This window comes from Schistocerca gregaria, chromosome 2 (genome assembly GCF_023897955.1).
Source record: "Schistocerca gregaria isolate iqSchGreg1 chromosome 2, iqSchGreg1.2, whole genome shotgun sequence".
NCBI lineage: Eukaryota > Metazoa > Arthropoda > Insecta > Orthoptera > Acrididae > Schistocerca > Schistocerca gregaria.
Window position 1 is genome coordinate 885,653,929 of NC_064921.1, and position 22,452 is coordinate 885,676,380.

General features: G+C 44.4%; 1 protein-coding gene across 4 annotated transcripts in view; it reads left to right on the forward strand.

Annotated features, from left to right (window-relative positions):
- Nucleotides 1-22,452, forward strand: part of LOC126335312 (solute carrier family 46 member 3-like) — a 458,236-nt gene that overhangs the window by 324,475 nt on the left and 111,309 nt on the right. For all 4 annotated transcript variants that reach the window (XM_049998458.1, XM_049998456.1, XM_049998455.1 and 1 more), the window contains exon 3: nucleotides 14,045-14,202. In XM_049998458.1, coding sequence (XP_049854415.1) covers nucleotides 14,045-14,202 — 158 coding nt within the window. The remainder of the gene's footprint in view (nucleotides 1-14,044; nucleotides 14,203-22,452) is intronic.

Here is a 22,452-nt window from a genome sequence, read left to right on the forward strand (position 1 = left end):
CATATCTGGGGATCGAGCAGGCTATGGTACAGGACCACCTCTGCCAATCCACGTTTCTGGAAACCGTCGGTCCAGGAGTCGACGCACACGACGACTGAAATGTGCCGGTGCCCCGTAATGTTGGAACCACATGCGTTGTCTTGTAGGGAGCCGGACGTCTTCCAGCAATTCTGGCAATGCTCTGGTGAGAAAACTGTAATAGTGCCTGCCATTTAATGGCCTAGGTAGCAGATACGGCCCAATTAAACAGTCCCCAACATCACCGACCCACACATTAACGAGGAACCGCACTTGATGAGCGCTAGTAACTGTAGCATGTGGGTTATACCAAAACAGACTCGAAGGAAGTCCTCGGCGCTTGTTCGTGACGTCACGTCAGCTAGACACGGCGAACGCCAGGTCTGTTGCAGGCATACTCATAATGGTGGTGTCTCCCTCCCTGACACGGGAAAATGTGAAACTATTGGCGGTAGTTGACCAACACATTCTTCTGAGAGATTTCTGCAATCAATTAATTGTGCAATTCATTACCCTTTTTAACAAATAGTGTACTCCTGAACTTAAATTTCCACCTGTTTTAAGGATTGACGTACAAAAGCAACTTCATGGTCCAGCAGCAACAGAATTCGTGCTTCTTTACCTTATTTGTAAATCTGAGAAAGTCACGTTTGTACTGGATTGCTTTTACAAGAAACTGTGAACATATTGGTGTTCTTTTTTAGGTGTCTTGGTTGACTATGGGGTGAGAATCACTGAATGTTAATGAAATACCTTGCGATTGTACACGTTGGGGGAGGAGATGGGGGACAGAACAAGAGGCAAAAGAGAGATACTTGTTTTATCAAATAAATTTTTTTTATCTTATAAAATTTCTCATTTCAGTTGCAAGACGGGAATATTTCTTTCAAAATGTGGATATTTAAAAAAGTTTAAGCTCAGCAGTATTTTCGACGTATGAAGCTATTTTGTTTCCTGTTTAGAATTTCTTTCGTTGAAAACGACTGTAATCTAATGACTGGCAACAGTTGGACATTTACACATGTAAATTAGTTCACATTTCCAGTGACGATGTCAAACGAAAATAAATAAATAAATAAAAGAAACGAGTTCATTGTAAGGGGGTTGGGGTAACTTTCGACAGCAAAATGGATCAAGTAAATATAGTTACTTGAATGTAAAATTTCCGAATATTGCAATGGAGCAAAGCGTCTTCTCATATTGATCTACGTTTGTTTCGACGGATTCAGTAATACAGAACTATGATCTTCATTTGTAGCTTTACGATAGTAAGAAAATCTTTCGTCTAAATAAAACTGCGGAATCCAAAACAATACCAAAGATTTTGTCCAAAAATAAGAGATTTATAGTGATATGCACGCCCAGGCGTTTCTGCCTGCAACAGACCTGGCGTTCGCCGTGCCTAGCTGGCGTGACGTCACCAACAAGCGCCGAGGCCTTCCTTTGAGTCGGTGTTGGTTATAATCACTCCAAACATGCGAATTGTGCATGTTGGAGACTCCATCACGCCCGAACGTTGCTTCATCGGTAAACAATACAGAGGATGGAAATGTTGGATGCATTTCACACTGTTCCAGGTACCACTGCGAAAACTGTGCTCTGGGTGGTTGAACAAATGGTTCCAGGTTGTGGACACGCTGTAAGTGAAATGGACGTAACAACTGCTCTGGAAGGACTGTTCTTACATTCGTCTGATTCGTCCCCACGTTACGTACAATTTCACGAGTGCTGATTGAAGGATCACGCTCCACATGCTGCAAGACAGCTTCCTCAAATTGCAGCGTTCTTACTGGGCGACGGCGTCCCTGTCCAGGTAATCTGCTAAATGACCCGGTCTCACGCAGACGTTGGTACACAGCAGCAAAGGTCATACGATGCGGGATACGGCGATTAGGATATTGTTGTTGTGGTGCGCTACGTAGTACGCACCAACCATATCAGTGTGCTCGCTCCAGCTGTGTCGCTCCATTAGTAAACAGAGACAATGCACTACTACACTGATGGACAGCAGCTGCCTACAACTGAAGAGCGCAATACGCCCTCTAACAACTGAAGATCGTAATACAGCCTCTAACAACTGAAGAGCGTAATATGGGCTCCACCGGTTTAAATAATCCCCATAGGAAAAAATGACATTAGGGAAAAATATTTGTTTTAATGTCCCCTACAACCTCCCAGAGTTTGACGGTTTAAATACTTTTCACCCTGTAGAATGGGCGTGAGAAGCGAACGAAACGAACGACAACAACTCTATACTGAACTGACTATGAGCAGTCGGCAGTGGAACTGCGACGAGTGGCCACATGAAGGACGAATCTGGCCTAGCGAGACCGAGACAGACGGGAACGGGACCGAGGCTGCAACGAGACCGGCCGACGTGCCGCTGCGGGAACGACACCGACCGTTTGGTGTTCCCGGGAGCTGTAAGTAGAAAGCTGCGACCGAAGTGAGCTATGAAAGACCGTTCCTTAGAATTCGTTCCGTTCATCTTGGTGAACCGTTCCTTTTGTCCCGTTAGTTCGCGAACGACCCATCTGTAGTACACATATTCGCAGCCGTCGCCCACCCCTGTCCTCTGTGGCTCGCCGTGCAATACAGTTGCCTCGGCGCCAGTTTTGCATAGCGCCATTTTGCCATGCGCGGCATACATTAACCAAGGCGGCACGCGAGCGGTTTAAAGGTTCAGCCGTTTCGGAAATGCCTCCACCCTTGGCCCGAAGCTCAATAATGATGCCCTTTTGGACTCATTCAGCTTCCAAATTACGACAACCACTGCCCTGTTTCCCGCGTCCTCCCAACACGCTTTGTACACCCTCCACTGCTAATGCCGTCTGTCTGTGAGTGGTTATTGCATGTTGATGTCGAACGTAGGTGGTAGTCACATGTGACTGGACAGTGTAATACTCTTTCCACTATTTCTGAAGCAATCAAAATAATAATACGTAATGTACTGCAACAATCGGTTTTAAAGGAAGTGGGTATACTGAGAGAAATACTTGGCCCTAAAGCAAGGATTACATACGATTAAAATGCTCTTGTAATACAGTAATATTAACTTACAATATGAATCTTCATTTCTATTGTTGTTTTATTAATTCGCCATGCGAAACACCGCACACCCCTCTTACTCACATGCCCCATTTCCTGTATTCATGGCCTGGATGGAAATTTGAAAATTTGTGGTAAGGTCTTATGGGACAAAACTGCTGAGGTCATCAGTCCCTAAGCTCACACTCTACGCTAAGGACAACACATACACCATGCCCTCCGACGGAGGAAGCCGCACGGACCGTGACAAGTCGCGTAAGACCGCGCAGCAGCCTGCATGGGATTGTGCATAGTGTCTGCAGTTAGGAGTGGCGATTATGGGAAGTGTGTCCTGTCATTCAGTACTGAGCTTGGGTTGATGGACATGTGTTTGTTAATTTCCATTATTTCAAGATAGTTCATCCTCCTTCTTTTATGGATGTGATGTAAGGTAATTCATGTTTCACCTTGTAACTATGGCCTTCTTTAACCAGGTGCTCTGCAAAAGTACAGTCTCACTTTCTAAGTTTCCATTTCTGTGGTGTTTCTTCAAGCAGGTACATACTGCCCTGCCAGACAGACCTATATGGAGTTTGCCACAGTTACATGTAGCTATATATATTCCACTCTTTTCACTGGGGAGAAAGTATCGAACAGTGTTGTGTACGAAAAATACGTTCTTAAATTCCTGGATTTAAGCTTTTTGGCTACATCCTGTAAGCATGGAGTTGTGCACCATTTATTGAATTCTTGAGGTCGTGGGATAAAGACAGCGCAAGAAGACAGTACACCTTTTGTTTCTGCTTTTTGTGCATTGTGGAGTCCACTAAAACAGGTCGATGGTCATGGTTAGACGCTATTTCTTTGACTGCATTTAATTCCATTTGGAAGTCGTCTTCATTCATGGAGATGGATATTGTATTGTATGTTAATGAGGGACCTAGAAACGACGGAGAGGCTCTGTCCCCGACGCAGCCGCAGTGGTCCACAACCCCACGACCACTACCCCAGTTCACTTCACACCTCCGCCGCCCCACACCGAACCCAAGGTTACTGTGCTGTTCGGCCCCCTGTGGACCCCCCAGGGAACTACTCACACCAGACGAGTGTAACCCCTATGGTTCAAATGGCTCTGAGCACTATGGGACTCAACTGCTGTGGTCATCAGTCCCCTAGAACTTAGAACTACTTAAACCTAACTAACCTAAGGACATCACACACATCCATGCGCGAGGCAGGATTCGAACCTGCGACCGTAGCAGTCGCACGATTCCGACTGCGCGCCTAGAACCGCGAGACCATGTAACCCCTATGTTTGCGTGGTAGAGTAATGGTGGTGGATACGTACATGGAGAACTTGTTTGCGCACAAATCGCCGACATACTGAGCTGAGGCGGAATAAGGGGAACCAGCCCGCATTCGCCGAGGCAGATGGAAAGCCGCCTATAAACCATCCACAGACTGGCCGGCTCACCGAACATCGACAAAAGTCCGCCGGGCGGATTCGTGCCAGGGACCAGGCGCTCCTTCCCAATACGGAAAGCCGTGCGTTAGACCGCACAGCTAACCAGGTGGGCTTCATGGATATTAGGCGATGTGGTACAGAATGAAAGGCAACATATTTATAGGTCGCTGGGCATTGAGAACTGGCCGGTATTATTATATTTGTGATGGTAGGTTTCCTATAAATCTTGAAAGTATGAATACGACCACTGGTATCTATGGTTAGATCTAAATAATTTATTCAGCTACCCCCAAAATAGAGGGAGCGAAAGGCTATTTACAATTTGTACAGAAACCAGATGGCAGTTATAAGAGTCGAGGGGCACGAAAGGGAAGCAGCGGTTGGGAAGAGAGTGAGACAGAGTTGTAGCCTCTGGCCGATGTTATTCAATCTGTATACTGAGCAAGCAGTAAAGGAAACAAAGGAAAAATTCGGAGTAGGTATTAAAGTCCATGGAGAAGAGATAAAAACTTTTAGGTTCGCCGATGACATAGCAGTTACGTCAGAGACAGCAACGGGCTTGGAAGAGCAGTTGAACGGAATGGACAGTGTCTTGAAAGGAGGGTATAAGATGAACATCAACAAAAGGAAAACGAGGATAATGGAATGTAGTCGAATTAAGTCGGGTGATGCTGTGGGAATTAGATTAGGAAATGAGACACTTAGAGTAGTATAGGAGTGTTGCTATTTGGGGAGCAAAATAACTGATGATGGTCCAAGTAGAGAGGATATAAAATGTAGACTGGCAATGGCAAGGAAAGCGTTTCTGAAGAAGAGAAATTTGTTAACATCGAGTATTGATTTAAGTGTCAGGAAGTCAGGAAGTCCTTTCTGAAAGTATTTGTATGGAGTGTAGCCATGTATGGAAGTGAAACATGGACGATAACTAGTTTGGACAAGAAGAGGATAGAAGCTTTCGAAATGTGGTGCTACAGAAGAATGCTGAAGATACGGTGGATAGATCATGTAACCAATGAGGAGGTATTGAATAGGATTGGGGAAAGAGAAGTTTGTGGCACAACTTGACTAGAAGAAGGGACCGGTTGGTAGGACATGTTCTGAGGCATCAAGGGATCACAAATTTAACATTGGAGGGCAGCGTGGAGGGTAAAAATCGTAGAAGGAGACCAAGAGATGAATACACTAAGCAGATTCAGAAGGATGTAGGCTGCAGGAAATACTGGGAGATGAAGAAGCTTGCACAGGATAGAGTAGCATGGAGAGCTGCATCAAACTAGTCTCAGGACTGAAGACCATAACAACAACAACAACCCCCAAAGTCCAATTTGAACCTTATACTATTGTGTTTAGAATTTAGTTGCTTGAGGAATTTTTGAAGTTTTCTAGTAGTACCTGTCCATAAGCAAAACACACGATTAACATACCTAAACCAGTAACGAGCCCTGGAAGAAAATGGATTATTTTCCAAATATTGTTTGGTAAGTGTGGAAAATTCTGTACAACTTAGTCTGGCAGGGCAATATGTACCTGCCTGAAGGACCACGACAGAAGCAGGTAACTTAGAAAAGGAGCTTCTACTTTTGCAGACCATCTGCTTAAATAAGGCCATAGTTACAAGATGAAACATGAAGTATCCATAAAAGAAAGAAGATGAACTATCTTGAAATAATGGAAATTAATAAACGCTTTTCCGTCAACCCAAGCTTAGTATTGAATGACCAGACAGTTCCCTTCCTCGCCACTTCTAACTAAAGATACTAATCACAATCCCGTCCCCGCCATGTTGTAAATTACTTCTGTTACATGCCTCATTTCCTTTATTTCAGTTATTATTATTTCTCTCGTTGCGTAAAAAAATTTAGTTTGTGCAATCACAGCTGATTCACTCACCTGCTTAATACCAGTGTTATATGTTATCTGTTTGTAATTTAAAATTTATTAAAGACAAGATTATTTTATTCAGCCACATCTTTGGAATATGTCTCCATAGTTCATTGTTCAGTTAATTTCGTCTATGTAGAACTGCTGTAATTTGTCTATAGTTCATTAGTCAAAGTGTCGTACATTTTATCTTAGTTGAATGATCCTACATCGCGTTTGCACTGAAATAATCTCACTTGTCTTATTCCTAATTCTAACATTAACGCCTGTATTTCCTGGAAATAGAGATGCTCTCTACAGGCACTAGTTTAAAATCTTTGACCCAGCAAAATTTTACAGCACCACACACTTATCTTTGTACCTGATGATGGTGTAATAGCCGAAAACCAGTTCAATGGTTCAAATGGTTCTGAGCACTATAGAACTTAACATCTGAGGTCATCAGTCCCCTAGAACTTACAACTACTTAAACCTAACTAACCTAAGGACGACATACAGATCCATGCCAGAGGCAGGATTCGAACCTGCGACCGTAGCGGTCGTGTGGTTCCAGACTGAAGCGCCTAGAGCCGCTCGGCCACTCCGGCCGGCTACGCGGCACCAATTTATAATTTCGCACAAAGCTAATTCGTAACAGTCAGGTGCATGCGTCCACACTGGTGCAATGACGTTACAGGTAAAACAAATACCACGCGACAAACACGGGTAAGCATGATTTACCCGTTGTGGGCTCAACTATTGTTTACACATTCTAGTATCGTAATTATTAGCGATTCAGATCTGACGGTATTTTGTCACAAGCGAATAGACACATCCACCTGTCGACAGGGTGCGTAATATTCGTTAGTTTCAAAGCCAGGATCCCACCTTGACTCGATGACCCGACTGGTTACTTTGCGTACTATCATTTGCGTAAACCTCGTCTCGAGATCTTGAAAAGGTTAAAAGGGTGTTACAATTTGCTGCATTAAATGACCTCACAGATAACGTCTACGGTAACAAAACAATGTATTTTGTACTCAGCTGCGCTCTAAAAAATAATCCTAGCTTGAAAATACAAACTGAGATGAAACTTCCTGGCAGATTAAAACTGTGTGCCCTACCGAGACTCGAACTCGGGACCTTTGCCTTTCGCGAGGCAAGTGCTCTACCAACTGAGCTACCGAAGCACGACTCACGTCCGGTACTCACAGCTTTACTTCTGCCAGTATCCGTCTCCTACCTTCCAAACTTTACAGAAGCTCTTCTGCGAACCTTGCAGAACTAGCACTCCTGAAAGAAAGGATACTGCGGAGACATGGCTTAGCCACAGCCTGGAGGATGTTTCCAGAATGAGATTTTCACTCTGCAGCGGAATGTGCGCTGATATGAAACTTCCTGGCAGATTAAAACTGTGTGCCCGACCGAGACTCGAACTCGGGAACTTTGCCTTTCGCGGGCAAGTGCTCTACCAACTGATCTACCGAAGCACGACTCACGGCCGGTACTCACAGCTTTACTTCTTGCCCGCGAAAGGCAAAGGTCCCGAGTTCGAGTCTCGGTCGGGCACACAGTTTTAATCTGCCAGGAAGTTTCATATCAGCGCACACTCCGCTGCAGAGTGAAAATCTGATTCTGGAAACATCCCCCAGGCTGTGGCTAAGCCATGTCTCCGCAGTATCCTTTCTTTCAGGAGTGCTAGTTCTGCAAGGTTCGCAGAAGAGCTTCTGTAAAGTTTGGAAGGTAGGAGACGGATACTGGCAGAAGTAAAGCTGTGAGTACCGGACGTGAGTCGTGCTTCGGTAGCTCAGTTGGTAGAGCACTTGCCCGCGAAAGGCAAAGGTCCCGAGTTCGAGTCTCGGTCGGGCACACAGTTTTAATCTGCCAGGAAGTTTCATATCAGCGCACACTCCGCTGCAGAGTGAAAATCTCATTCTACAAACTGAGATATTTGGACACGTAAATCAACATAAATATCTGAGAATATTCTTCAATACAGCAAATAATGTAAAATACGAAATTAAAGTTAGATTTCAAAATACAAATAACACATGTTACGCCGTGTCAAGTATCTTCAAGAGCAGAAATATCTCCACGAAATCCAATATGTTTTTCGTTTAGCCACACATGCACCCACTTGAAACCTAGACAGACAAAGAAACTGAAGACATTCTCAGTATAATGGATAGAAGGAAAAAGCTACGTAAAATTTGGGTAGCCGACAGTTTCCGAGCGAGGTGGCTTGGGACTTGCCCAGCTGATGTTCTCAACGGCAGCCGCTCCTGCGCGAATGCGAGGTCGTCCAGGTGACTACATTTTCAATCTGTAAGCAGTCTGACTGAGGTCTGAAGTCCAAGGGTACATCGTTTATTATCTGGAATGGAATGCTAATCTCCAAGCACTGTGTGGACACGAGATATATCCTGCTTTGCCCTCGGCGAACCGCCATCTTAACCCTTTTAGTACCTGAAACCATCATTTTATTATTTTTATTTTGAGGTACTAGTCCCTTTAACTGAAACCACCGATGCTGTTGAAAGACAGAGGCATCTAGTGGTACTATGACGTACTTCTTAGAATTTAGTGCAATGTAGCAGTTGCTCATGCATTCAAAGCAACATTCTGCGCGGAGATAATGCTACGCGATTGTAAGATATTGTGAAATGCGGTTTTTTTTCGTGGCTATGTTGAGATCATGGACAGTGAAATAAGTATCTCTAAAGCTATTGTAACTTAAATCAGAGTTCGTACTACTGTTTTTATGAGTAGTTTAGAAATGAAACCACTGGGGCTGTAAGTAGTTTTGTACAATATTTATTAAATTTTAGACCAATTTTTGCTTGTTATTTAGGACTATAATTTGTTCTAGGCAAGGAAATTTCGAGATGTGGGATTGTGCCTAGGAAAAATTCGAATTTACTTTCAAATATGTGGGTGGTTGGATACAAGATAAAAGAGCATGTTCATTATTATGGAAGGCAGACCGACTTACAACCGAATGAAGCCTGCGCTTCATAATCTACTGTATGGTATCACATTTTGTAAAGAGAATATGATAACTCCTACAATATTATTTCAGTGGTACAGGGTGGCGCACGAAAAATCGGCCCCGAGTACTAGACTGCTCATTGTCGCTTACCAGTCATCATCTATTGCTTCGAAGTTGTTTGCATTACCTTAATTGTTATTTATTCACTGCCTAATTATTACATGTTTACCTATTCCTTCTCGTAGCGGTCAACAAATAGTGCGTAATTGGCGAGCAGTCTGAATTCGGGGCCGGTTTTTCGTGCGCCACCTTATATTATTTCACTGCGATCAGCCACATAATGCTACAGTTGGCTAAAAGAGGTGTTTTGAAGAAACACGAAAATCACAAGTGTGTGGGAATTCTGTTATGAATAAAAACTCTGCACTCCTGGGGGGAGGCAAGTGCCCCCTCTTGGCGCCATCCATCTTCAGTCACCTATGCTACAAATTTTCAGTTTTTCATAAGAACCATACACCAAGCACAATGAACGGTGAACGAGTAAAAATGAACGGTTCCAAAAAAGAGCGATCACCAGTGAACTGATTCCCAAGGATGAATGACTTTGCCAATCTCTAATGTGTACGGCTGAATAGACGTGCAGCTGTTGAGCAACTCACCCCCAAATGAAGCAACGGATTAGCAACAGTGTCTCCTCAACGACCGCTCAGCAAATGTTGCTGCGTTTGGGCCTCCACAACGGGCGTCTGGTTCATGCACTCATTCTGACTTTTGTTCATCCACGACGAAGGCTCGAATATGCCCGCTGATATCGCAACTGGACGTCCAGTGAATGGCGACAGGTGGCCTTTTCAGATGAATTACGCTTTGTGTGCCATCGGACAGATGGCCTTTGGCGTGTACGGACCCGCAACAGACGCCAGAAGGATCCAAGTTAGAGGAGGGAATTTTTGTGGTCTGGGGAATCTTTTCGTGGTGTTCCCTGGGTGACGCTCGTAATATAATTGAGGAACGCTCTCGGCTGGTTATTGCCCTGTTAACAGGTTGTTGTCAGAACACTAAAATGTGTATTGCGCCACAGAAATCACTATATATGCTTTTGAAAGGCAAGTTAAACGGGTACCCAATAGTCAGAATTAATGGGCAGATAGTATCGCGTCAGAGATATGCCCGTTATTTGGGGGTTTATGCAGGTGAGAATTGGAATTCCATTCCCCATATTGAGCAAATGACATCTAAGTCCTTAGCATTGGTCAACAAATTAATATCAATTGGACAAAGACGATTCCATCTACCTTCAAAGGCAATCAAAATGGTTCAAATGGCTCTGAGCACTATGGGACTTAACTTCTGAGGTCATCAGTCCCCTAGAACTTAGAACTACTTAAACCTAACTAACCTAAGGACATCACACACATCCATGCCCGAGGGTCGCGCGGTTCGAGACTGTAGCGCCTAGAACCGCTCGGCCACCCCGGCAGGCCAAAGGCAATCCATATTTATCACAACAGTATATTGGCTCCAATAGTAGGGTATGCATCTAGTGTGTGAGCCCACAGGTTAGCTCTGGTGTGGCCTGCCGCTGCCGTCAGGCGAATATACAGGAATGTTTTGATGAGATGTTGTTGTGGTCTTCAGTCCTGAGACTGGTTTGATGCAGCTACTCTATCCTGTGCAAGCTTCTTCATCTCCCAGTACTTACTGCAGCCTACATCTTTCTGAATGTGCTTAGTGTATTCATCTCTCGGTCTCCCTCTACGATTTTTACCCTCGACGCTGCCCTCCAATACTAAATTGGTGATCCCTTGATGCCTCGGAACATGTCCTACCAAACGATCCCTTCTTCTTGTCAAGTTGTGCCACAAACTCCTCTTCTCCCCAATTCTATTAAATACCTCCTCATTAGTTATGTGATCTACCCATCTAGTCTTCAGCATTCTTCTGTAGCACCACATTTCGAAAGATTCTATTCTCTTCTTGTCCAAACTATTTATCGTCCATGTTTCACTTCCATACATGGCTACACTCCATACAAATACTTTCAGAAACGACTTCCTGACACTTAAATCTATACTCGACGTTAACAAATTTCTCTTCTTCAGAAACGCTTTACTTACCGTTATGTATTGGTGCATTTAACACCAGTCCCTCAAATGCACTATTGGTAATCATGGGACTATCCCACTAGACTTGATAGTAAGCATCAGGCAGCCTTCTACTGGTTGCATAAACAAAATATTGACAAACTCCAAAATATTACGGGCATTCCCCTGATAAGTGTTACATCTATTAAAGAAAGAATGCTTGAAATTTGGCATGGAAGAATGGGATAGGTCTAATACGGGCCGTAGAGTCCATATGTTTCTACCTACCGTAAGGGAAAGATAAAGAACAATGTAATGAAGCCGTCGCAGGGCCTAGTTCATTTCCTTACAGGTCATGGTCCCTATCCTATGTCACTGAGGTGCCCACGAAGGATCCCCTGAACATACAGTGTTTGACTGTGCAATATTCGAACAAGCTGTCTCAGTTGAGAGGCAGCTTTTACAAATGAGAAATGCTGAGGAAATTTTGAGGAATAGAGACTTGTTCGACAATTTCGCAAAATTGGTAAACAAAATCTCAAACGAGGCTCAGCGAGACTACATTGTAAGAGGTTAACTAGTACACGAATACGTCACACAGCGCGACTCTGGTCATCAGAGTCTGCACTGTTACCAATAGTGGCAAAAACTGGACAGGACAGAGAGAATCCGTCCTGGGATGAGGCGACCATTGGTCGGATCGCCTGGGGATACGTCGCAATACTTCTGCTGACATGGATTAGAAGAGAGGCTGGAATGTCGCGCTGGTCGGCCTCCCATTGTTGGGGTTGGTTGGTTGGTTTTGGGGGAGGAAACCAGACAGCGGGGTCGTCGGTCTCATCGGGTTAGGGAAGGAAGTCGGCCGTGCCCTTTCAAAGGAACCATCCCGGCATTTGCCTGGAGCGATTTAGGGAAATCACGGAAAACCTAAATCTGGATGGCCGGACGCGGGATTGAACCGTCGTCCTCCCGAATGCGAGTCCAGTGTGCTAGCCACTGCACCACCTCGCTCGGTCCATTGTTGGGGCAGTGATCGGGAGGTCAGAAGTGGTGCTGGTGGAGGTTGCCTCTTGATAATCCGTTAGCGTGTGCCCGCTCAAGATCTGCGCAAAATTGTAAATATGTAAATATATTGTTTGTTTAACCCTTCATTACTCACTTTTTTTAGAAGTTAATTTTTGTTTTTATTTCAAATTGTTCGAGGATACCGGGAAAAATTTTGAAAAAATAAGATGTTTTTAATTCAGAAATTCCAAATGTTTCCTCTTCTCTCTCTCTCTCTTTCTCTCTCTCTCTCTCTCTCTCTCTCTCTCTTTCTCTTTCTCTGTTTCTCTCTTATCCCTCTCCCTCACTTCAGCCCCTTCACTTTCTCCCCTAGTCTCTCTCTCTCTCTCTCTCTCTCTCTCTCTCTCTCTCTCTCTCTCTCTCTCTGTCTCCCTCTCCTCTCCCTCGCTTAAACTTCTGCTTGCCTCTGATTGTATGCAACCCACACTAACAAAATGTGCTTATAACCCTCTTTTCCTCCTACTGTGGTCATTGTTTATAGCAAATACCAAGGAAATATATTTACCATCAGTGATGTACAAACTTAATTATTTATCAGACCATGAGTTGCCATGTATTAAGTCAGTGCAAGCGACTTGTGACATTTGTAAAATGTTTGGGTTCTGGTACAGCACTGTCCAGAACTACAATGAGTTCTGATATGACATAAGAATTAATTTCTTGCATTGCTATGTGCAATGCAAGTCTAGTTTTCCCAAATCTTTTTTGTTTCTTTTGCAACGGCAGAAGAGGGATACGTAAAATGGTGGAAATACATACTGCTACGATAGTGTAACTGTCACCCCTTTAACGTAGTGAGGAGACATTTCAGCCCCTTCACTTTCTCCCCTAGTCTCTCTCTCTCTCTCTCTCTCTCTCTCTCTCTCTCTCTCTCTCTCTCTCCCTCTCCTCTCCCTCACTTAAACTTCTTTAACATTCTCCCTCTCACTCATCCACACCTTGCAAAGTTCTTTTAAATCGTCAAATTTTTCTGAAATCGTAATAATTTTTTTGTCTTTACATGTACATCTCATCTACCGATTTCCGTCCTATTCGGATAATTGCTTCATGGTGCGTCTATTTTTTTTTTGTCTTGGAGTGTAGATGAATAAATATAATTTACATTACTTGCTAAGCTAATGCCATTCAGTGTTAGCATAAAATGTTGTCAAGTGTTATAGGTGAAAAGTATTGCACTCTGAAAGTTCTAGATGAAAATGCTACCTGTTTGCGAGCAAATCCCCTTCTCTTTCTCTCTTCCCCTCACTCATCTAATTCCCTTCCAAATGCTTCCCCTTCTCTCTCTCTCTCTCTCTCTCTCTCTCTCTCTCTCTCTCTCTCTCTCTCTCTCTTTCTCTCTTTCCCTCTTTCCCCTCTCCCTCACTTCAGCTCTTTCATTTTCTCCCCTCACTCTCTCTCTCCACTCGCTCACTTCAACTTTTTAACTTTCTCTCTCTGACTCATCCACATCCCCTCTAACTTTTCTCTTTCTCTTTCTGTTCCCCATCTGTTTCTCTACTCTGCCTCTGCCTCACCCAGACGTATTGCTGTCCCCAGGCGTGCTGGCCAGATGCGCAGCCAGAGGAGATGGGCCAGCAGTGTCCAGACGAGCAGGCGGCGCAGGCCCTCGTCTCCGGCATCGCCACCTGGAAGCCCTTCCTGCAGTTCCTGCTGCCCGCCGTCGCTGTCGCTTTCGCAGGACCCTGGAGCGATAGGTCTGTTGATCAATACAATACATGCAGATCTTTCTTGCAAATGTTTGGAAGACAGAAGACTCGTACAGATTCCCGTATGGAGACATAGTGACAGACATCCTTGGGGTTGTGAAGCAGCTGAATGGGTTGAAAATAAATAAATCGCCAGGTCCCGATGGTATTCCAATTCGGTTTTACAGAGAGTACTCTTCTGCATTGGCTCCTTACTTAGTTTGCATTTATCGCGAATCTGTTGCCCAACATAAAGTCCCGAGCGAATGGAAAAAAGCGCAGGTGACGCCTGTATATAAGAAGGGTAGAAGGACGGATCCCCAAAATTACAGACCAATATCCTTAACATCGGTTTGTTGCAGGATTCTGGAACATATTCTCAGTTCGAATATAATGAATTTCCTTGAGACAGAGAAGTTGCTGTCCATGCATCAGCACGGCTTTAGAAAGCATCGCTCCTGTGAAACAAACCCGCCCTTTTTTCACATGATATCTTGCGAGCCATGGATGAACGGTATGAGACGGATGCCATATTCCTTGACCTCCGGAAAGCGTTTGACTCGGTGCCCCACTGTAGTCTCCTAACTAAGGTACGAGCATATGGGATTGGTTCCCAAATATGAGACTGGCTCGAAGACTTCTTAAGTAATAGAACCCAGTACGTTGTCCTCGATGGTGAGTGTTCATCGGAGGTGAAGGTATCATCTGGAGTGCCCCAGGGAAGTGTGGTAGGTCCGTTGTTGTTTTCTATCTACATAAATGATCTTTTGGATAGGGTGGATAGCAATGTGCGGCTGTTTGCTGATGATGCTGTGGTGTACGGGAAGGTGTCGTCGTTGAGTGACTGTAGGAGGATACAAGATGATTTGGATAGGATTTGTTCGAAATGGCTCTGAGCACTATGGGACTTAACATCTATGGTCATCAGTCCCCTTTAATTTCGAACTACTTAAACCGAACTAACCTAAGGACATCACACAACACCCACTCATCACGAGGCAGAGAATATCCCTATCCCCGCCGGGAATCGAACCCGGGAAGGACAGGATTTGTGATTAGTGTAAAGAATGGCAGCTAACTATAAATATAGATAAATGTAAATTAATGCAGATGAATAAGAAAAAGAATCCCGTAATGTTTGAATACTCCATTAGTAGTGTAGCGCTTGACACAGTCACATCGATTAAATACTTGGGCGTATTGCAGAGCGATATGAAGTGGGACAAACATGTAATGGCAGTTGTGGGGAAGGCGGATAGTCGTCTTCGGTTCATTGGTAGAATTCTGGGAAGATGTGGTTCATCTGTAAAGGAGACCGCTCATAAAACACTAATACAACCTATTCTTGAATACTGCTCGAGCGTTTGGGATCCCTGTCAGGTCGGATTGAGGGAGGACATAGAAGCAATTCAGAGGCGGGCTGCTAGATTTGTCACTGATAGGTTTAATCATCACGCGAGTGTTACGGAAGTGCTTCAGGAATTCGGGTGGGAGCCTCTGCAGGAAAGGAGGCGTTCTTTTCGTGAATCGCTACTGAGGTAATTTAGATAACCAGAATTTGAGGCTGACTGCAGCACAGTTTAACTGCCGCCAACTTACATGTCGCGGAAAGACCACAAAGATAAGAGAGATTAGGGCTCGTACAGAGACATATAGGCAGCCATTTTTCCCTCGTTCTGTTTGGGAGTGGAACAGGGAGAGAAGATGCTAGTTGTGGTACGAGGTACCCTCCGCCACGCACCGATGGTGGATTGTGGAGTATTTATGTAGATGTAGACTTCAGAGCGCTCCCAAATGTAGTGACGTGAACGCCCTGTCTAGCATAGTATGTGAATGACACTTTGTACTATTCTGTTGTGTGTAACGACATTAACTACTATTCTTAAACATGTCAATAGAGCACTTTCACGAAAGCATGAAGCATTCGTTGCTTCAGTGCATACGAGTTTTTTAAATTTATCTTGGATCAAATAAATGGTGTCGTTACTGGTATCGACGCCTTAGCAAGACGTTATAACGATCGCTAACCCTTGGGTTGGTCAGTTCAAGACACAATAATCCACCAAGTGCCGCGTCTCACAAAAACTGTCTTTTTATTCCGATCGAATTACTTTTACGGCTATCTGTCTTCGGTGTTTTATATATAGCATCGTGTCAGCTTCAGTGCTGTTATGATTTAACAAAAAATGGCTCTAAGCACTATGGGACTTAATATCTGAGGTCATCAGTCCCCTGGACTTGGAACTACTTAAACCTTACTAACCTAAGGACATCATACACATCGATGCCCGAGGCAGGACTCCAACCTGCGACCGTAGCAGCAGCGCGGTTCCGGACTGAAGCGCCTAGAACAGCTCGGCCATAGAGGCCGGCCTATGATTTAACAGTTGTAAAATTGAAGTTACTAGAGGAATGTTCTCCTTCCACTTTCTATCAGCAGTTCCCATCCGAAATACTGGTCGCCTTCCTGGATTGTTAGGTTACCTGGCGAAAAGGGAAACCCTGTTACCAACTGCTTGTTGGTAACTGTCGCTCACTTCCAGTTACCCACACTTCAAGCGCTCGGAGCAGTGACGCATGGCACTGATACATCGTGAAGTGAATCGAAAGTCGAGAAATATGGTATCAACTTGGGAGCTGGTATCTAGAGCCTGTTGTATATCATGCACAAAGAGGGCCAGCTGTGTCTCGCATGACCGCTGTTTCCTAAAACCGTGCTGGTTTCTGCAGATGAGCTTCTCAGAGTCTAGAAAGGTCATTATGTCTGAACACAAAATATATGCCATGATTGTACAACAAATCGATGTCAGTGAAATTGGCCGGTAATTATGTGCATCCGATTTTGCACCCTTTTTATAGATTGCTATAGATGGTATATTTTATAGATTTGCACGTCAAGTGCCCTCCGTCACACACCGTTGGGTGGCTTGCGGAGTATAAATGTAGATGTAGATGTAGATTAATTATTTCGCCCACTGCTCTTTATTGATATGAGCTCTGAACATAACGATTTGGCCAACAACGTTGAAAGGAGGCTCTTGACTTCAAGGACGAAGAATTTTAGGAAAGAGTGCTTCACTTGTAAAGGAGACGGCGCATAAACTACCTAGTCAAATGTATCCGGGCAACCCTTTGCAATGCGGAATTGACCACTAGAGGTCACGAGAAGCGGACCCACAAGAACAGAAGGAGGCGGAAACTGTTGTGTTGTCTGTAGGATGTCATCTAAAGTCTATCTAAAGCTGCCCACGTCGACGGTGATGTGGCTGTGAAGTAGAAACGCGAAAGAAAAACAGCAATTAAGTCAAGACCAGGCAGACCGTTTTTACTAAGGGACAGGGGCCGTCGAGCATTGAGGAGAGTGGTATACATCTACATTTGCATATCTACATATATACTCCGCTAGCTACCAAGCGGTGTGTGGCGGAGGGCACAATTCGCGCCAAAATCATATTTCCCCCCTCTGTTCCACTCGCGGATACCACGAGGGAAAAACGACTGCCTGAACGCCTCAGTACGAGCTCTTATTTCCCTTATCTTTCAATGGTGATCACTGCGCGATTTGAGAAGTTGGTGGTAATAATATATGCTCTACATCCTCGGTGAAGATGGGATTTCGGAATTTAGTGAGCAGCCCCTTCTGTTTAGCGCGCGGTCTATCTGCAAGTGTGTCCCACTTCAAACTTTCTAGATTTGTAACGCTCTCGCGATGGCTAAATGTACCAGTCACGAACCTTGCCGCTTTTCTTTGGACCTTCTCAATCTCTTGAATCACACCCAACTGGTAAGGATCGCATACAGACGAATATTCCAAGACTAGACGAACTGACGTATTGTAAGCTCTTTCCTTTGCTGAACGACTGCATCGCTTCAGGATTCTACCAATAAACCGCAATCTAGAGTTCGCCTTACCCGTTACTCGTGTAATCTGATCATTCCATTTGAGATCATTTCGAATAGTCACACCCAGATACTTGACGGTCGTTACCGCTTCCAAATACTGGGCATTTATTTTGTACTCGTACAATAATGGGGATTTTCGCCTTGATATACGTAGTAGGTTGTACTTACTAGTATTGAGAGATAACTATCAGTCATTACACCACCCATTTATTTTCTGCAAATCCTCGATTTGTTCACAACTTTCGTGTGATACTACTTCCCTGTAGACTACAGCATCATCGACTAACAGTCTCCGGCCGCTGCCACTACCATCAACCAGATCGTTTATGTAAATCGTAAAAAGCAGAGGACCTATTACGCTGCCCTGGGGTACATCTGAAGTTACGCTTGTTTCTGTTGAAGTCACCCGTTCAGGACGACATACTGCTCCCTGTCTGTTAGAAAACTTTCTACCCAACCGCATATGTCATCGGATAGACCGTAAGCGCGCACTTTTTGTAGCAAGCGACAGTGCGGAACTGAGTCGAACGCCTTTCGAAAGTCGAGAAATATGGCATCAACCTGGGAGCCGGTATCTAGAGCCTGTTGTATGTCACGCACAAAGAGGGCCAGCTGTGTCTCGCATGACAGCTATTTCCTAAAACCGTGCTGGTTTCTGCAGATGAGCTTCTCAGAGTCTAGAAAGGTCATTATGTCTGAACAAAAATATGTTCCATGATTCTACAACAAATCGCTGTCAGTAAAATTGGCCGGTAATTACCTGCATCAGATTTTCTACCCTTTTTTATAGATTGCTATGACCTGGGCCTTCTTCTAGTCCCGTTGAACTTTCCGCTGTTCCAATTATCTCTGATAGATGATGGATAAGAATGGTGCTATATTTGTAGCATAGTCAACATAAAATCTTACGTGGAAACCGTCTGGGCCAGATGCCTTCCTCGCGTCTAAGGATCTTAACTGGTTTACAATCCCAGACACACGAAACACTATGTTAGCCATCCTTTCGTTTGTTCGATAATTGAAAGGGAGAATGGTGCTGCAGTCCTCTACCGCAAACGGGTTTTTGAAAGCTAGGTTCAGAATTTAGGCCTTCTGTTTACCATCATCAGGTACGTTACCTTTACTGTCAGCAAGAGAAGGCGTTGAATTATTTGTAGCGTTCATAGATTTCACGTACGACCAAAATTTTTGGGGGTTATTTTTAGAATCTGCAAATAAAATATTGCTTTCAAATTCGTTAAAAGAATCTCTCATTGTCCTTCTGACAGCTCCTTTCATTTCGCATAATTTCTGTTTGTCAGCGGGGCAGTGACTACGTTTAAAACGACTGTGCAAAATTCTCTGCTTTCTCAGCAACTTCCTAATATGTTTGTTGCACCAAGGTGGATCTTTCCCTCGCCTACACTTTTGCTAGACACATACTTCTCTAGCACATGGTGGTCAATACCTTTAAATTCCGACCAAAGATGCTCAATATCTTTGTGTCCCGCGGTAAATGCTTGGAGCTGACTATGAAGATATTCATTAATGATTCTTTTATTTGTTTTCCCTAACAAGAAAACTGTACGCCGTTTCTTTGTTGTTGTTTTTTTTTTGCAACTTCCTCTGACATAGAAGCCACAACGACATTACGGTCGCTAATACCTTCTTCTAGATTAACTTCCTCAAAAAGATCAGGTCTGTTTGTTCGCCAAGATATCTATGGTCCCATTTCGAGTTGGTTTTCTAACCAATTACTCAAGGGTGTGTGTTGAGAGCGCTCCTAGAATAACATCACACGAATCTTTGGTTCTGCCCCCTGTTATAAACGTGTAATTTTCCTAGTCAATGGATGCTAGATTAAAGTCTCCACCTATAACTAATGGATAATTTGGATATTTACTTCCTATGTACTCAAGACTTTCCCTGAAACGTTCTGCGACGTTTGTTGCGGATGCTGGTGGTCTATAAAAACATCCTAATACAATGGTCAATCCTTGTCTGATTGACAGCTTTATCCAGACTATTTCACAGTCCGATCTCAACTTCATTTAAACAACTTTTAACTGCAATGAGCACGCCACCTCCCATAGCATCAGTCCTATCCTTCCTAAACATTGTCCAATCCGAGTTCAAAATTTCACTGCCTTTTATGTCTGGTTTCAACCAGTTTCGGTACCTAATACAATAGTGGAATTGCTACTGTTTATTTCGGAGACTAACTCGGAGATATTGCTACAGACACTTCGGCAATTTACTAACGTGAGATTAAGCGTTTATAAATCCTTTGGAATGACCTGTTTAGGCGAACTAACCATTTTTACAGTTGGCACACACACATCAGTGTCACGAACTGGTGATTTTTCAGGCCAGTGGTTTGTTTCCCGTGGGGAGGAACCTAATCTAAAAAAACTCCCATGAGCACACCACAAGTACTGCGCTACCCATGGAGCTGCTTCCTGTGTGTAGTGCACCCCTGATCTATCGAGGGCGTCCTACAACCTTGCACCCCACAGCGTAGGACGAGGAATCTACAACCATTTTCGTCACAGAGTCGACGTAGCCTCAGGTTTAGGTTCTCCACTCGACTCCAAACCAGAGGTCCCCGGTCCACCCGGTCATAAAAAAATAGCATGAAATCAGCTGAAGGAGTAGCTCGTGAGTTCCAAAGTGCTACCAGCGGTCCAGCAAGCACAGTGACTGCACGTAGGGAGTTAAAAAGAGAGGGGCGCAACGGTCGAGCAGCTTCTCATAAACCACATATTTCTATAGTCGTTGTTAACCGCTGCTTGAGGTGGTATAAACAGTGGCGACACTGGGCAGTGGATGAAGGGAAAGGATTGGTTTGGAGTAACGAATCAGCATCTAAATATACCGGGTGATCAAAAAGTCAGTATAAATTTGAAAACTGAATAAATCACTTAATAATAGAGATACAGAGGTACAAATTGACACACATGTATGGAATGACATGGGGTTTTATTAGCACCAAAAAAATACAAAAGTTCAAAAAATGTCCGACAGATGGCGCTTCATCTGATCAGAATAGCAATAATTAGCATAACAAAGTAAGACAGAGCAAAGATGATGTTCTTTACAGGAAATGCTCAATATGTCCACCATCATTCCTCAACAATAGCTGCAGTCGAGGAATAATGTTGTGAACAGCACTGTAAAGGATGTCCGGAGTTATGGTGAGGCATTGGCGTCTGATGTTGTCTTTCAGTATCCCTAGAGATGTCGGTCGATCACGATACACTTGCGACTACAGGTAACCCCAAAGCCAATAATCGCACGGACTGGGGTCTGATGACCTGGGAGGCCAAGCATGACGAAAGTGGTGGCTGAGCACACGATCGTCACCAAACGACGCCCGCAAGAGACCTTTCACGCGTCTAGCAATATGTCTTGAGCGCCATCCGGCATAAAAATCGTACGTTCCAGCAGGTGTGTATCAGCCAGGCTGGGGATGATGCGATTCTGTAACATATCGGCGTACCTCTCACCCGCCACGGTAGCAGTTACAAAACCAGAATCACACATTTCCTCGAAGAAAAAAGGCCCGATAACGGTAGATGTGATAAATCCAACCCATACCGTGACTTACTCGTAGTGCAAAGGAGTTTCCACGACAAAAAAATGGCTCTGAGCACTATGGGACTTAACAGCTGTGGTCATCAGTCCCCTAGAACTCAGAACTACTTAAACCTAACTAACCTAAGGATATCACACACATCCATGTCCGAGGCAGGATTCGAACCTGCGACCGTAGCAATCGCACGGTTCCGGACTGCACGCCTAGAACCGCGAGACCACCGCGGCCGGCTTTCCACGACAATTCTAGGATTTTCGGTAGCCCAAATTCTGCAGTTGTGGGCGTTGACAGACCCTCGGAGTGTGAAATGAGCTTCGTCGGTCCACAACACGTTACTCAACAAATCGTCATCTTCCGCCATCTTTTGAAACGCCCACACCGCAAATGCCCTCCGCCAGGTAACAGTTCATGATGCCGATAAATTTTGTACGGATAGCATCGGAGGATACGCCTAAGTGCCAACCAAACAGTGGTGTATGGAATGATGGTGTGACGTGCGACTGCACGAGCGCTGACTTCCCCGTGCATAGACGAACCCGCTACAGTCTCCATTTCTTCCTGAACTGTCTTAGGAGCATTACGCCTTGTGCTCGGTCGGCCACTACGGGGTCTATCGTCCAAACAACCCGTGGCTTCGAACTTCGAAATCATTCTCGCCACAGCTGCATCTGTCAACGGACCTTTCCCCGTTCGAATACCCTTCCTATGGCTACAGGATCGTAACGCTGAACTAGCACATTCCCCATTCTGATAATGCAGCTTCACTGAAAGCGCATTTTCAG